Raw genomic sequence first — 17,097 nt, 5'->3', positions numbered from 1 at the left:
GGACAGACTTGTCTGTCTTAAGATTTCAAATAAGTACATTACTAAAAAAATATTGTACAGCTTCTTGACAAAAGTGGGCATGATATTCAGACAAACTGTTATCAGTCACAGAGTTGCACATCAGTTTAAAACCTTGAACCTACTCCTTTGAAAAACACTCTCGAAGAACTGGCCACAAATTAATGAACACTTTCTTGATTTCTCAAACAGTTGAACACCCCAAGACTCTTTACAAAAGTCGGCATGGTATTTAGACAAGCTACTGTCATCACTCAGAATTCTACGATCGTTAAAAAAACCTTTACTTCATCCTACGCCTTTAAAAATGAGCTGACCATAAATTAATTATGCTTTCTCAATTTTCTATCAAATATAAAAAAATACAGAGAAGACAAGCAGAGTATGCTATGCAAATTGTTGAGACCACACCGGCTTTTTTTTAGAGCCAGCACTTTATTACATGGTTGCAACAACAAATTTACTATTTATTTGTTGTTAATTCTTATTGTTCACACCATGCAAAGCTTCAGACATCACTTTCATTTCTTATACAGTTGAGCACCCCAAGATTCTCAGTCACCTCCAGCAATCCCAGTCCACCCCAACAACCCTGGAGCTCCACAGCTTATCCCTGAAGGCCCCCCACCTCAAGCCCCTCTTCCTTGCCCTCCAATGTCAGTACTCCCTCCGCAAGTTAATCCTACCGGGCAACCGCGTCAGCGACGCAGCCGTGCCGACCCTGACCGCCGCCCTCAAGAGTCTGCCCAATCTAGCCGTGCTGGATCTAAGCTGTAACGGGATCAGTCAGGAAGGATTGAAGCTACTGCAGGAAGGATTAACGGAGAGGAATATCGGAGGGGAACATGTCGGGCCGGCTGCACTGGGGCAGGGTAGCTCCAAACCAATTGAGGTAATTATTGAGTCCTCCTTTTGATGCAAAACAAAATGCGAACACTATACGGTCCGTCACCCTCAAAGCACCCCTACCGTAAAAAAAAACAGCAAAGAAACAAGCTAAGAGCAATGATTCACAGGAAACAAACGGTATAAGTTCTTGAGAACTTCAAACCTCCATCACCACAACTGATGTTCACAAGTTACCGACTGTGTGTGAAACCATAAATTAACCCACAAAAATTGCCCTGTGGTGCCCTTTGCAAAAATCCAATACAAATAAATATTTGCCTCCTAGAAGTGCCCCATACCAGAGGAAGATTGCCTTGCCCCATCTAGAGGGAAGTTCAAGGCCTGTTAACAATGAAATCCAGACTTGTTGTTACATTCTTGGTTGCCTCGGTGACATCACATCATTAAAAAAAAGTCTTGTTTGTCAGAAAAATATAAAATAGAATAGAATAATGTTTTGTTGTCACTTGTAAAATAAACCCAAATATTTGTTCAGTGAAATGCGTTTTGGTTTAAAAATACACACTAAAAATTTACCATAGCTACAATAGTTATAGGACACAAATATTTGTAACAAGAGGAACCAAAACAAATGGTGATCAGGTTGACGTAGTGGTATCTTTCCTTGCCTTCTAGAATCATGCCGGGGGCACTACGTGTATTTAGTTACGGTCCCTACCTGACTGAAGTATTTTATTATTACGTATTATTTATACATGGTAGCTCCATCAGTGTAAAAACACTGTTCTCCCTGGGGGCCCTAGCAAAACATAGAACCAGAGGTAAACAAACACACATAGAACAAACCTCACATAAGCAACAAACAGCACTGCATGGGTTTTCCCTGAAATGATTTTCTGGGGTTTTTCTCTCACATCTCAAACTGCCATTTCTTTCCTTCTCTCCATGGGGTTCTTGGCTTGTGCAGTGATTACATTCACTTTTCTGAGAGACCTTGGCTTCACGACCAGAATGAATTAAAAGAAATAATAAAAGTAACACAGCATTTGTAAAGGCGCACTGAGTCTGATATAAAACCATTCCATAAAGGCGCCAGTCAAAATGGAAAAGAGGGAATTCTCAAGTGGTAGGGGGAAAGCAAGTATAAACAGGTGTGACCCCTCTTCCAAAAATGCTATTTCCTTTCATATTACTACAGCTTCTAGAGGAGTTGAACCTAAGCTACAACCCACTAACAGACGCATGCGCCCCGTACCTCTCTGCTCTCATCCAACACTGCAGCCTTCTCTCAAACCTCGTCTTGACCTCATGTGACCTCACAACCAAACTCTTTCAGCTTCACCGACGGGCGCTCACCGATGCATTTCAGGGTAAGATTAGAGTCTCCGTTATTATTAATTTTGGTTTTTACCCTTACCAATGTGTGTTAGCACTCAGTACTACACTACGTACTACAGTACTTTCCCTTGTTCTGTAGAAAACACCACAGACATTACTTGGGTGGGATTCGAACCCATGACCTTTGTATTTGTGTCTTACCAACTAGATCACTGAGATTGCGAGGCAGTTCAAATGCTTTGTATTTCGGCAAGAAGACTCTAGAGGGGAAGGTATAATGTTTGGTAATCACTCCTTAAGTTAATAGCTATTCAAAATTTACAAGAACATCAGCTTTTGATAGCTTTTGTGAGAATCATTTTACTTCAAGTAATGTGGTTATGGAAAAAGGTATCAGTTTTTATCCCCCAAAATTGTAATCTGAGAAACGTTACTAACTGCAGATTGTGTATTCCAGTTACGGATTATTATTATTATTTGAAGTCAGTAGTAGCTCTTCAACAGTAGATTAATAGCCAGAGCGTTCTTAGTAGAGCAATCTACACAGCAAAATATATATATCCACAAACCAAACATGCGTGGATTTTTTTAAATTTTATTTTCCTGTCATTGCATTGATGTCCCAGGTGCAAACAATCTACGGACTCTACACATCTCCCATAATGCACTAGGCTCCACCGGGGTGGAGCTTCTCCTACGATGTCTATCATCGGAGGTTGTGTCATCGCTGGATCTATCCTGCGTCATCATGTCATCAGCAGGAAGCAACCTAGCCAAGCATCTCGTTGCTTATCTCTCACTGGTGAGATATTTTTTGAATTTCTTGAGAAAAATAAATATTATTTTGGGTAAGGGCACTTGACTTAGAAAGAAAGCAAGACGTCCGAGCCCAGTTTAATGGCTCTGCTTAAAGCCATTATACACTTTCGGAACAGAAAAAAAAAAAAAAAAAGTTCACAGATTTACAAATAACTTACAGGGTTTACAGAAGGTAATGGTAAAAAACTTCTCTTGAAATATTATTCCATGAAATGCTTACTTTTTGAGAAAACATTAAAACAATTATCAATTCTCGATCGAGAATTAGGGATTATAGTAAACACATGTCATGACACGGCGAAACGTGCGGAAACAAGAGTTTTCCCATTTTTTTCTCCCAACTCCAATCACCAATTGAGCCTAAATTTCACAGGTTTGTTATTTTATATATAAGTTGTGATACACGAAGTGTGGACCTTTGGACAATAACTGTTTACCGAAAGAGTCCAATGGCTTTAACAGAAGCAAAGAATCGCCGCTTACATCAAGCATATTTCAGTGTAGCAGTAAGTTATTGCTTGTAAAAGTGCTTAGCGCATTAATTGTGCACTTGCCCTGTAACGGAAGAACCAAGTGCATTTCCCCAACAGAAGGGGTTTGTCCTTGTGTTGCCAACATGCCCAATTTGTTTGCTTACTGCCGAACTCTGTGCTTACATCTCTTAGAATTATGTGCTTTTAAAGGGCTCGGTAAGCACATGATTCTGGGGTAAGAGCCATGAAAATTGGGCCCAGATGAACCCAAAAAACTCAAAGGAGAAAATGAGGAAGACAGAACAGGAGATGGGGAGTCTACCACGGCAACATGGACTAAAATGACAAGTGCCAGAAGAGAATTGAAGTTGGGGAAAGAGGGCTTCATCCAATAAAGCAGGATTATACAGATCTGGATTATAAGATGTACTTCCACATTGTATATCTTTCCTTTTTATAGCCGGATTGTTCACTGAAGGAGCTACGTCTGTCGGGATGTCAACTCGGTGATCAAGATATATTTGATATTAACAGGTAAGTCACCAGTTTCTAGCCCGAGTCTCGATAAACATTGAAAAATCACCAGCACTCGTCATTACCACAATTTGAAAGATGGGAAAAACCCGACACCCGAAACTCGACCCTTAGTTAGGATAAGTTGGGTTCTGCTTAGTGTCAGAATAATAGAGAAAATAGAGTTGGCTGTTACAAACTGCTTACCAACCAAAAGGACCGATGGTATGAATGCACAAAATAGTTTATGGCCCGACATTTCAACCCTAGCTGAGTCTTTCTTGAAGGCTAAATGGCAACACAGCACATGAACAGGAATGCAAAGAGAGAGCGAGAGAGGATCAGAAAGCACACAGCAAAAAGCAAGGTGAAAACAATGAATGGGGAGACAGGGGTGGGGGTTGGAGGGAAGGGCTGTTTTTTAAGACGGTTTGTAGTGATTAAAGATACATCATTGAACAAAACCTTGTAGGCAAAAACGCTTGGAGTTACAACACACGGCTTTAGACATTACAAACAATAAGCAATTCTGGAAAAAATGTTGGCACCACACAGAGTAAACTTTTGTTGATTGCTGTGTTTCTTCTTGACCAGATGTTTACCAGCAAGCAGCCAGCTCACAACCCTTGACCTATCAAGCAATGCAAACATCACCGAAGCCAGCATCTGCCAACTTCTCCAGGTAACCGCCAGGTCCCAACCCCCACTAGAATCCCTCGATCTGTCCGGCTGTGGATTACGAACGCCTCTCTCAACGGACTTCCTCGCATCGCTGTCGCTCAACCTGGTCCAGGATGGCCACAAGAGGGCTCCCCTGAAGGGGCTTCGGATGTGTGGGAACAAACTGAGCAAGGGGGATTGCGAGTTACTGATCGGTGTGTGGGAGGAGGCACATGGGAACGTCGCGATGCATCATGTGGATTCAACGCGATGTGTGCTGTATGTCAGGGAATGATTAGAGTGGTAGCGACTGGAACGCTACTGCAAAACCTTGTGAGGTATGCTTGCTAGAAGAACTCATGGGAAATAAATATGTTACGAGGGTAAAACTTATCAATTGCTACATGTTTTAGCGAGCTCCCTTAACTGAAGGTCCACTAGCCAAGTTCTAGTTAAAACACTCGAGAACCAGTCACAAATCTCTCCAAGTGGTTCTTGCTGCCTGGTTCTGTGTTGGAAAGCATACTCAGTTTATGTGAAATATGGCCCAGTGAAAAAGCTAGTGAAGCAGAAAATAGAAGAGAAAGCTGATGCAAACTGCTTTACCAACCTAAATGCAAAAGAAGAGTGAATGTCCTGACGTTTCGACTCAAGCAAAGTCTTTCTCAAAGGAGTCTTTCTCAAAGGAGATGTGAAACAACAAACTAACTGGTCCTGCTGGCCAGCAATGGAAAAAGCCTAAGGGCAAACTATAATGTTCATGGACGACAACAGGGCATTGTTAAGGACTTGGTTTGATGATGTGTTCTCATCAAGAAGGGCTCAATACAAAGCTTATTCAAGACAAGGGAATATTTTTAAAGTTTCCAAATTGGGCATGGCTTGCCCTAGCCAAGACGGTTTTTGCAATTTTGACCACTCTGTTGATTTTATCAAGTAAAAGAAGGGGAAAACGAAGCCTTCAAAGTTCAGTTACCACAACTTCATTTATTTGATTCATTTTTACAAAGGACAACAAAAATAACCAGGAAGACAAATGTTTGTTAGAATTGAGAATTTAATTTTTACCTAAACCAGGATTCTCAGGATTACTTTGTGAAAATAACCGTTGATTCAATCTTTTTTGGCATGATATTCTTCCTGCATTTGTATAATTTTTGCTAGTTTTTTTTTTTGCCACTGGGAAATATCAGAATTAGTTGTGATAATACTTTTTAAAAGTCTGAAAAGTCTATTCAAGTCTACACCACATATGAAGGTCAGCCCCATATTTGACAAAATGTTCCTACTTTTTTTTTTTTCAAGGGCTAAGTGTCGTACCATCCCCCCTTCTTTTATGTATTGCTTAAACCATTTCAACTTACTATCAATAAAACAACTTTTAAAGCTTGGTTCTAAGTTGGAAAATAAAAAAATCATTCTTTAGTAACAAAAATAAGTACATGTATTGACCCCTTGCATGAAATGCTGCACACTTGGGCCGTGTCCAAAACAGTGACTTCGGCTACGGCTAGATCATGTGCTTCTGCCTATTCTTCAACACTGGCAGACGCGCTGATCTTGCTGTGGCTGTAGCTGAATTTGCAGTTTTGGAAACGGCCTTACACTCGCCTATCCTGTCTGCCATTTTGTAATTAATGAGCATGGTATTAATTTGGGTACTCTCTACCCAAATGTTCCCATACTTTAACACACAATTTTTTCTCTCGTACAGAAGTGCCCCCCTAAAAAACATAACCTCTGAAGTCTCCTCTCTTTTTTCTGGCATGATATTCTTCATACTTAAGTCTAACTTCGGATTTATTTTTGCTTTGCCCATAGGTAATATCAGAAAAATATCAGAAATATCAGAAAAAAATCCTCTGAAGAATTCCTGAGTTTCCGAGCATATCAGAAACATGACACAATACAATACACCATATGCCCCATATCAAGCACAAAATGACAAAACTGGTGGAAATGGCAGACGCGCATTTTGTCGAGGTGCATTCATGACCGAATAAGTAGCAATTAATTTCCATCTATAATTTAGAAAGCAATTTCACTTGGTGAAAATAAACTGTCTGGTATAAGTAATTTAATTACATTTATAACTATTTTATCAGTATAAGAAAACATGGTAATGTACTAAAGGCCTTTTCTTTGTTTATATTATTAAGTATACTTCAGCTAAGTATCAAAATAAATTTGACACAATTATTGTCGATGTCATAAAAACTGTTGTCTCTTGTGTGTTAAACCCATTCCCGATTTGTCACTTGCAGTGTTCCATCTCGTACACGGGCTAGCATATCCAATCAAAAATTTTAAAAATAAAGATCAAACTCAAAGAAATCATAAAATAAAACAATTTTAAACCGTACAGACTGCTTAGGAGAGCTTTGTAAAACCAAACATAAAGATCTTGTAAAAAACCTCGGACGACCTCGTTTCAATTCAGCATTCAACCATGCAAAAACCATGCAAAATATGGGTCCAGAATGACCCCAACAGGGAAAAGACCTGTGAATAACACTAGCCTTTCTATGCAGGAGAGCCACTCTACTCTCGAGGTCACAAGAAAAGAGTGAAAAGGGACGTACATGTATTTTCTGTTTTTCAAACAGAGTTTATTATCACTTGTGATAAAAAACTATTGTTTTACTCTTTTTTTCAGAAGCGATACCATTTTAGACAGTGATCACACTGATCTAACCAATAGTGAACAGGGCCTTTCAGAGAGTGTACCTACTTTCATTAATCGACCTATTATTGTAAAAAGATAAGTAGAGATTTAAGTTATCAAACACCTCGTTTCAGGCTTAAAAATTAACACTGGACCCTAGTTTTCACATTTCGCCAATAACCCTAGGACGGGACAAGCCCAGTTGTCTTTCAACTGAATACATTACCTTGTTCTGTAATTATGTGAACAATGATGATTATGAATCTGATAAAATAGCTATGATTTCAGTAGAGTATTTAAGTACATCCAAGTACACGAGCGCTGATAACCAACGTCCTCTGTTATGGGCACCAACTGTTTGGCATCACGATTGTTTACTATTTCCAATAGTGCTTCACAGGATAAACCAAAACAATGTCCCTTATTATCGGTTGGCTAGTATGCAGCACGAAACTCTTTCACTGGCTGGCTCTCAGTAGGCAACTAGTGATTTTCCCGCATTTTTCCGCATGTACATGTAGCTTGATTGGGCCGTGGTGTCGTGCCACTCTTTTATTAGTTTTCTTTTTTGCCAAGAAATAATTGAAATTAGTTTTGACGAACCATTGATCAATGATCTTTCTGCAAGTATTTCATCAAAAACACCAATCATTCAGTTGCAACCCAAAGAAAGGAAAGAAAAGAGTCAAGAAAAAGTGACTTGGAGTTAAGTTACGATGATATGATCAAGCTGATCGATAATAATAACCCGTTTTTAATAACCCGTTTTTAAATAGCGCTTTTCACACCCGGAGGGCATCCCAAAGCGCTTCACATTATTACCCCTGGTCACTGGGCCTTAATTCACTCCTTAAACCATCTCCGCTCCCTGGTGGGGAGTATGCAAGGGTCATGGGCATGGATCATGGGCACTGAAGAAGTGCAGACAAAGATGAAGGGAATGGTTCATAACCACAAAGTTTGGAAGGCTGTCTCAGAAAAAACTTGAAGGCAAACAAACTGCAGAAAAGTGCCACAACAAATGGACAGACTGGAAATCCGCAAACATAGCATGTGACAATCCGTGGCACGGAACGCGTTTACGCAGGCATACTACGACAGCATAAACTGGGTCCTTGGTTGAGTCGTTTCACGCGGCCGATCTGTGCGATTATAACCTAGTTGCGATTTTTTGTAGTTGGTCATGACCGCAGTCATTTTTAGTCAGAATCCTTTGCTATTCCATAACCAGGATAGCTTTTACACGAGTGGATTTTGCTATTTTTTTATCCTGGATGCGAAATATCGCAAAACATGTTGGTTAAAAAGCTCTCGTGTGAATTGGGCTTGACACGTAACACAAGAAAGGTCCGTCTTCTCTGAGTGCTTGTTCAACTCATTTTTATTTTGATCTCGACTAAACCACTTGTGTTGCTCACCCAGCCTAGAAAGATGAATCTCACTTGCTTAAGAGGTATTTGAGCTGTCCAAGAAAATCTCAGCATGTTTGTTGAATTCTTCTGCGTAGCGCATGTGCAGGTTATGTTTTCCCTCGGCCATCATCAGAAGTCTGCAAAAGAAGTTGATAAAACAAAGACACAATTTAAAAACATAATTGCCACTTATAAATAACCTATTAAATCTATTGAGTTTCATGCTATTCGTATAAATTTTTTGTAATTTTGTATTTTTATATGAAATTGACAAATTAAAAAAATATATAAAAATTACAATAATTGGTTGATATAACAATAAACAGGACATTTACAAAGCACCTTAACCATAGGATACAAAGCGCTGGAAAAGGAATAGAAGAGAAAGATTGGGTTGGTTTGGGCTGACTGGATAAACCCAGATAACATTACGACAAGAGATGAAATGAGTCTTGAGGGCCTTTTTGAAAGCAGCAAGACTATGTGAGTTCCTAACATGAGTGGCACGTAAGTCTAATTCCAAAGCTGAGGGACAGAAAACGCTTCAACAACAGCCTGAATGGGAGATCTTGGAACATCAAGACAATCACCTACAAAAGATCGGAGACAATACAATAAAGACTTCCGCTAGGAGACTCAGGTTGTTGGGAGACTTGTATACGGTGTGAACAAGATTGTGGAGATGGATACGTTGAGCAACTGGAAGCCAAAGGAGGTCAGGAAAAAGAGGAGAATCATGGACAAATTTGGGCTTCTTGAAAATGAGCCGGTGTCCCAGGGAATTCTGCCTGCCGGAGATTCTGACCCCAGCATGGGAAATTAACATGGGCTGTAGCAGGAGGTTTCAAAAGAGGGCACTATCACAAGAAGTTTGTACACAGTTGGTCATATGGAGGGACTGAATCTCCAGGGTGACAGATTCTGCTGCCACACTAGCACATATTTATACTCAATACCAGTGCTCTGTGAAATGGGAGACTTTCTGGGACGATAGAGGGCAGCAGACTTACCGGGTAAATCCATTGTTCTCAGAATTATGCGCATGTTCAGAACTACGTAAACAATGGAAACTTACCCGGTATGTCTGCTGCCACCTAGCGTTGGAAAGTCTCCTATTGTCCTCGGTACCAAATACAACAAAGTCAAACAATTTCCTGAAACACTGGGTTCCGAGGGAAAATTAAACTTTGATTAATCCAATCGATGACCCACCTTGATCCTCTGATGTTCTGGTTTAAGTACAGCGGGTGTTCACTGGGCACCATGGCATCCTTCTCCCCATGGATGATAAGCGTTGGGCAGGTTATCTGTCTGCAGTCGTCCATACACGCATCTGTACGATTCTCCACCATGATGTTCTGCACGCCGTCTATCCAACCACTCCAGAGCTTCTGAAAGTTTTCTGCGCCGTACATCTCCTCCATCGGAGCACGCATCCTCTTGCTCCACTTTGAGATGTCTCTTGTTGCTTTATAAAAAAAAAATTAAAATGTAGTACCACAGTTAGTTTAGTTTTATCATTTCAGGTATAACTTTGAGAGAAAATCATTATAACATCAAATAGTTCATCTTATACCCCCCAAAAATATAACCAATATTTAATTTTTTTTCTCCATCAGATGGTACTACCAATTCGGATTTTATCACAAAATTCCAACCACGGCTTTTAAAAACCATTGTTAAAATTTAAGAAAATTTATTACAAACTTAGAATCTATTTATTAAATTTATCACAGAGTGTGACTTATTTCTGAAGTTGACAAAGAAATCTTAGATCATTTACGACTTATTTATCATAAATTGTCTCCACCAAACATTAATACCAACTGGTGGATTTTAAAACCATCCTAAAGAGTAAAGACAATGGATCATAAACCTGGAATCTATTTCTTAAAATTATTATAAGCCTATTATTTTTTATTGATATTATACCATTTACTAATATTTATTGCATTTCTGTAATCCATTTCTAAAACTGATCCCAAACTTTGTATTTATTTCTGGTAGGCCTTTTGGTATCAATGTAAAATTTTTATATTTTAGATTTTACATTACTAAAATGTGCAATCCATTAAGAACGCAAAAAAATACTTGGTCTTTAAAAAAACTACAGCAGGACATAATTCATAATCAGGCAATAACAGTGTGATAGCACATGTTAATTTACCGCATGACCAATCAGAGTGCACTAAAACTCTCTGAAGTGTTTATTAATCATAAATAATAGCAACAACAATAAGGCTCAATATGTTAAAAGCGTGACTTAAGGAGTTTATACTGGCACAAAGGACTCTAATCTTTCTTTAAATTGGATGCTATAATAGGATGAACAAATAACAGTAATAACAATTACGGACATTAAGGAGTAAGTCCCCAAGGGACCTGACAGAAAGTGCCTCAAAATTTGTTGCAAACTACTTGCAAACCATCGCAAGCTAACTGAACTGGGATATTAGTAGCCCATCAAGATAAAATCGATCACAAGAACCAACTCTGCCCTCACCACGGCCTGGTACCCATTTACCCCTGGGTGGACACCATGGAGTCTTGCTCAAGGACCCATGTTTCATGACCTGAATTCGAACCATCACCCTGATGACTTAGCCAACAGAGCTTGAGTCTGGTGCACCAGACAGCTCAGCCAGACCCTACATGCATACATACCCTCATAAGCTTGGATATCCTTTTCAGTGAAATATGCATTGCCTCCCCACACTAGTAGTTTCTGTACATGGTCTGGATATGTAGCTGCCATGATGATGCCTATGATACCACCATCACTCCATCCAAGTACAGAGTACCTGTCATGTCCAAGTACCTGTAAGGAAGCAACCAGGCAAGCTCGGTGGTCTAGAGGTATTAAGATCATCTGCTCTAGAATAAGGTTTATCGCGAATAGCAAAATATCAAGAGAGGGCGCTGTTGAATCAACACAGATTTAGGCCACTGTGCGCACATTAAGGCTCACTCCCAATTTTCACTATAAACACACGACACACATTCTAAAGCTATGACCTCATAAGGTCCCCAGTGTTCTAAAAAAAAATGTCACCAAACTAATGTTATTCCTCTGTGCATCTGTGACATCAAACTTTTGTTTATAGAAGTACAAGGAGCTCTTTTAATCGCTCTCCTGAGAACACTCTGGAGCTCATTTGAGCTCCTCAAATCACTCTTCTTAGATTGTCCAGGAGCTCAATTTGTTTGACTTGTGTAACAGCATATAGACATAATTTCTTAATCAAAAGTTCCCCCAACACCAAAATCCTATACATCTCCTTAACTTTCACTCTGGGCCTCGACTACCTTCGCCTTTCCTTTATAAATGCAAGAAACTCGCCTACCAGCTAGGTCCATCACCTCTGTATACCTCCACGATAAGTCACCTTATAATAAGATAAGATTAGACCCCTACAAAATGGTGCCAAGTGTTATTTCTTCAGTCATCATCAACTAAGACCAGGCTTGTACGCTTCGTTTTTTGAAAGGGCAAGGGCACGAAGGTAATTTCTCCTAGGTAAGGGGCATTTTATGAGGAAATTTCTACTACATGTAGAGCATTTCAAGGGCACCAAGCAATGGCCTCAGTGAAGTATCAGTCCTGTAAGTGGTACACTCCACTCGAATCAGCTCGCACACTCATGCTCATCCATTACGGAGGTACACTCCACTCGAATCAGCTCGCACACTCATGCTCATCCATTACGGAGGTACACTCCACTCGAATCAGCTCGCACACTCATGCTCATCTATTACGGCGGTACACTCCACTCGAATCAGCTCGCACACTCATGCTCATCCATTACGGAGGTACACTCCACTCGAATCAGCTCGCACACTCATGCTCATCCATTACGGAGGTACACTCCACTCGAATCAGCTCGCACACTCATGCTCATCCATTACGGAGGTACACTCCACTCGAATCAGCTCGCACACTCATGCTCATCCATTACGGATGTACACTCCACTCGAATCAGCTCGCACACTCATGCTCATCCATTACGGAGGTATGGCAGCTCTTTTGTTCTGGCTGCCATTCAATTATATAAGGGCCAGCTTGAACGGTGAGTTGTTGTTTTATCATACTGGATCTAAACGCCTTTGTTGTTATTGCATTTTTACTTTTGTTGTTGTTTAGTGTTCTTTTTTACGTATATAATAGATGCACTTTTATCTGTCTGTGGTTCACTTTTAACTCTGTATTTAGGCCCACTATTTTCCTGTGTAAGGTTTAACCCATTAACGTTGTACCTTTTTACTGGTGACTGTGTTGTTATGTGAGCAATAAGGCCAAAGGAATTTCCCTTGCAGGGACAACAAAGTTTTATTGTATTGTATTGTATTGTATTGTACAGTTCTCCTCTAAAACTCTACGTACAAAGGTTTCACTTACAGCCATGAGGTCTGCAGCATCTTTAGCGTCCCGTCGGTAAAAATCCAAAGGAAAATCTCTCTCTGGTGGTCTTGATTTACCAAAGCCTCTTGGGTCGAAGGTCACCAGCTTATACTTGTTTTTGTCTAAGCCTTTATACTGTGGTTCCATGTCCCTTATTCCTGATCCTGCAGGCGACAATCAAAAAGCCGTGGCAGTCAATAATTAGAAGTTGTCAATTCACAAAATCGCTACAAAAAGTAACATCAATTTTGTGGCAAGAACTTTTAAATTTCAGTAATAAAATTACTGAAAATTTTGCTGTTTAAAAATATGTATGCCTAACTATTGTCATCATTATTGTTATTATATAGGCCTATTATGATTATATTTGACATTCACACACGACTTTAATACAATACAGAGCAAGACCACAATCAAAATGTGACCCGCTCATGTAGGCAATTTCAGGAATTGAGTTATATGCATGGCTGGAAAGAACACACCAGCAGCAGTAATTTTGTATGTGTCAAAGCTTTGGGGTGTATCGTGTTGCTGAGTTACTCCCGTTTGAAATTAGCCAATACACCATTTTTTTTTTAAAAGAGTAAAATGATATTTTAAACTACCATTGTGTGCAAAAGGATACAAATTAGACATAAGTATGATCACAAAATTGCTGTATTCATAGCTTTATTGCCTAAAAGTAAGTGTTCTAAAGGTTAACCATGCAACTAAAGATCTTAAAAAGAAAAAAAGAAGATTTTTATGAGACTTTATTTTTTGCTGGGGCATCAGTTGAGTATGCTGTTAATATAGTATACAAATACATCAAATGTATTACAAGAGAAAATAGAATTAGCTTAGACTTAGAAATATTATAATGTTTTATTGTCAGCATCATACATTGTAGACACTTTCCAACCACATGGACCTAGATGGTAAAAATGCAAAAGAATAGTTAATGGTTTGATGTTTCGACCCTAGTAAAGTCTTTCTCAGCTGTTAAATGACAACAAAACATACATGGACAGGTATCTAATTCATGTAAGTTGTGATGTCATTTAGCCTTCTAGAAATAGTGCAAGAATATTAATTATCAAAATGTCTAGAGGGCTCCACACCCTAACCAGGCCTGATACTTCACAGAGGCAACTTAATGCGATTGCCTCCATACCCACTGGGCCTTGTCTTGGGGCCCTTGAAGTGCTCCAGTAGAAATATTACAACTTCCTCATAAAGTGCCTTTTACCAAGGAGAAAATGCCTTGGTGCTCTTGACCTTTTAAAAACGAAGCATGCAGGCCTGCCTATACCATGCTAAACGCAACAATATGCACCAAATGGTAATAATTGTTGTAATCTGTTGCATTTGGCGGCCGACTCAGATGCCATTCTTTGGCTGACCTTGTTGCATTTAGCAGTCAAGTGACTTCATATTGGTGCTGCATAGTGTTACATATGGCATGGTTCTCATTTCAACTGTGTTGCATTATGTTGTATTTGGCAGGGTATGTCTGTAGAGTGACCCTAAAGGCCGAGTCACACTGCAGCGCTAGCGAAAACGAAAAACGATCACGGCGCAAAGAGAACGCATTGTATTGGTTGAATTGCTCCACGCAGAATATGCACACGCTCATTCAACCAATGGAATGCATTCTCTTTGCGTCGTTCTCGTTACCGCTGCAGTGGGACCGGGCCTTAATGCGGGGGTTAGGAGTTTACATAATCTTACCTACTGCCCCAGGGAGGAGTAACACAGGATGGTTTCCTTTGCCCGTCTGGTCACAGTGGAGATGTACACCATTTACTGCTACTTTGCTTCCTTCGCTGTAAAATATATAAAAATATCAGAAATGTGAACATTAAATACTATTCTGCAGGGTGCTCAGCTAGTCTTTGGATGCTAGCTTCTCACAGACATTCTTGTTCCACGACCAATCCTAATTCGTTTTCCCCCCATCGTTCCTGTAAAGCGCTCTATTCTTAGTTATAGGCCTAATGCTGTTTATTAATGCTCTGTATTATTAAGACCACACCCCCTTGAACAGGCCGCCATTGCTGACAAGCAATGGAGACAGGCCATCTCTTCGTATCAGGCACAACTCATAGCCCAAAAGATAATTTTTATTCCTTGACCTCAGTGCGATGATGTCAGAGTTTGTTGCATCATATCCTCACCCCAACCTGTTAAAAAATACACATAAATGATTGAAATGTAGTTCAATGTCAGTCTCCAGCTCAGCTGCTTGATAAGGCCACATAAAAACAAAAATTGTTGATCGTCCTTTTTTTTTGCGGATGGGGAGGAAGGGAGGTTTTTTTTTTTTGTTTTTTTTTCTTTTAATAAAGTTTTGTTGACATTCAGGAATCAAGAATAAAGAAATCATCACAATCACTATAAACTGTAAACTTTTTCAAACAACTAAGCACAGTGTAGCCCAAGTAAATATTTGAAGAATTTGTCTTGCCTTGCCAACATGAATAAACAATTTCTTTTAACATCCTTTCAAACCTGTACATTTTGACAAAAATATCAGCTGAAAAATCTGGGCAGGCAGTTAACGTATAAAGAGATATACAGACATGTTTTTATGATAAAAAAATAAAATAAATAAATGGGGTCGGGGGGTTTTGAACGGTCGGGCAGGGACAATAAAAAAAAACAAATTTATGTGGCCTAAGACAAAAATTGCAACATTTTATAAACAAGCCTAACATTGTAAAATTAAATTTGGTTTTTGTTTTGATATTTCATTTCATTTAGTTAAAAAAAAACTATTGTTAGATAATAATGAAAGTTGATGCCAGTTTTAAGTACTGTCCACTGCACTCAACATGATAGGCCTACTGGTTGAGGACTCAAAATAATAAAGGAATCAAAACCAAAGAACAAGACTCCAACGCCCGGTTCATACTTCCTACGAATTTGACATGAATTTGACGCCACAACCCTCCTTTCGCACCGATATTCGATAACTGCTGCGAATCATTCGTTGCGAGTTTTGTGACGTCAACATTCGTATCGCATTCGCATTCGCAAGTATGAACCGGGCTTAACGAAAATGAAATGATAAATCTTCAGCTGGCTTGTTTGTATGATGTAATGTAACTTCAACACAAGTCATTAAGATTGGAGTTGGACTAGCCAAATACACACTTTTAAGTTAGAGTGTGGGCCTACAAAGAATTTGTTCTGAATTTATTTCGGACAACTCGACAGTTCAGACAACTCGACGATTGAGACAGCCAGTCATGGCCATCCGTCGACTTGTCTTGGTCCTAAGTCGAGTTGTCTGAGTCCATGGAGTGACTGGAGTCCGACAGTTAAAAAAAACGTCCATCGAGAAGTCCGAACGGTCACGTTGCCCAAGGGACGAGTTGTCTGAACACCAAGTTGCCAAGTAGCTGTGCCACTCTCCTTCAACACGACTAGAGAATCACTAGTGCTGTGCAGTAGCAGCCCCATCCAAGCACCCAACTTCACGAAAGTCATCCGAAACTTGCCCCATGTGATCAGTGATGTTGTATAAAGCTGTGCAAGAAAATGTCTCTGCTTTCCTTCTTTATGTTAATTCCCAGGTTTTTATTAGATGCATTTCGTTGCACAGCGTTTTATTTTAATAATTTAAATAACCTAAAAATATCAAATAACGCGGACAACTGTTGCATGCCCGATTTTACTTTCCAATCCAAACAAACGCCTTCATACTTTTTGGACAATTCTTTACCTGGACCATTTTCTTGCAGTTATCGTTTGCAAAGTTCTTCCACAAGACTGAAGAATTGTTTTGGGAGGAACAGCTCCACATCTTGCTGAGAGTAGAAAGAGGTACGAAGTCATTATAAACTAGTTGTCTTGCAGCTACTCCTTCCTCAGTCTGCACACCTCGTGGGACCCCTGGTAATTTGCAAAAAAAAAGAGAAAGCGGGCAAAACTATCAATACCCACCACGCACGTATCAGAATGTTTTTA

The 17,097-nt window shown here is 39.6% G+C and overlaps 2 protein-coding genes across 2 annotated transcripts in view; one reads left to right on the top strand and one right to left on the bottom strand.

The window, feature by feature from the left end:
• Positions 1 to 8,148, top strand: part of LOC117288995 (tonsoku-like protein) — a 22,763-nt gene extending 14,615 nt beyond the window's left edge. The window contains exons 19-23 of the mRNA XM_033769878.1: positions 555 to 910; positions 2,066 to 2,237; positions 2,832 to 3,007; positions 3,958 to 4,031; positions 4,605 to 8,148. Of these exons, the coding sequence (XP_033625769.1) occupies positions 555 to 910; positions 2,066 to 2,237; positions 2,832 to 3,007; positions 3,958 to 4,031; positions 4,605 to 4,965 (1,139 nt within the window). The 3' untranslated portion in view covers positions 4,966 to 8,148. The remainder of the gene's footprint in view (positions 1 to 554; positions 911 to 2,065; positions 2,238 to 2,831; positions 3,008 to 3,957; positions 4,032 to 4,604) is intronic.
• LOC117288997 (valacyclovir hydrolase-like) lies at positions 8,145 to 17,097 on the bottom strand. Its single transcript, XM_033769880.1, has 6 exons — positions 16,853 to 17,097; positions 14,857 to 14,951; positions 13,144 to 13,310; positions 11,412 to 11,565; positions 9,960 to 10,215; positions 8,145 to 8,884 (listed from the first exon to the last, which is right to left on the bottom strand). Exons 1-6 carry the CDS (start codon positions 16,963 to 16,965, stop codon positions 8,782 to 8,784), a joined length of 888 nt encoding a protein of 295 aa, XP_033625771.1. The 5' UTR covers positions 16,966 to 17,097; the 3' UTR covers positions 8,145 to 8,781.

Source organism: Asterias rubens, chromosome 4 (genome assembly GCF_902459465.1).
Source record: "Asterias rubens chromosome 4, eAstRub1.3, whole genome shotgun sequence".
In the NCBI taxonomy this organism is placed as follows: Eukaryota; Metazoa; Echinodermata; class Asteroidea; order Forcipulatida; family Asteriidae; genus Asterias; species Asterias rubens.
Note: the sequence above shows the minus strand (reverse complement) of the source record. Positions and strands in the feature narration are given on the sequence as shown.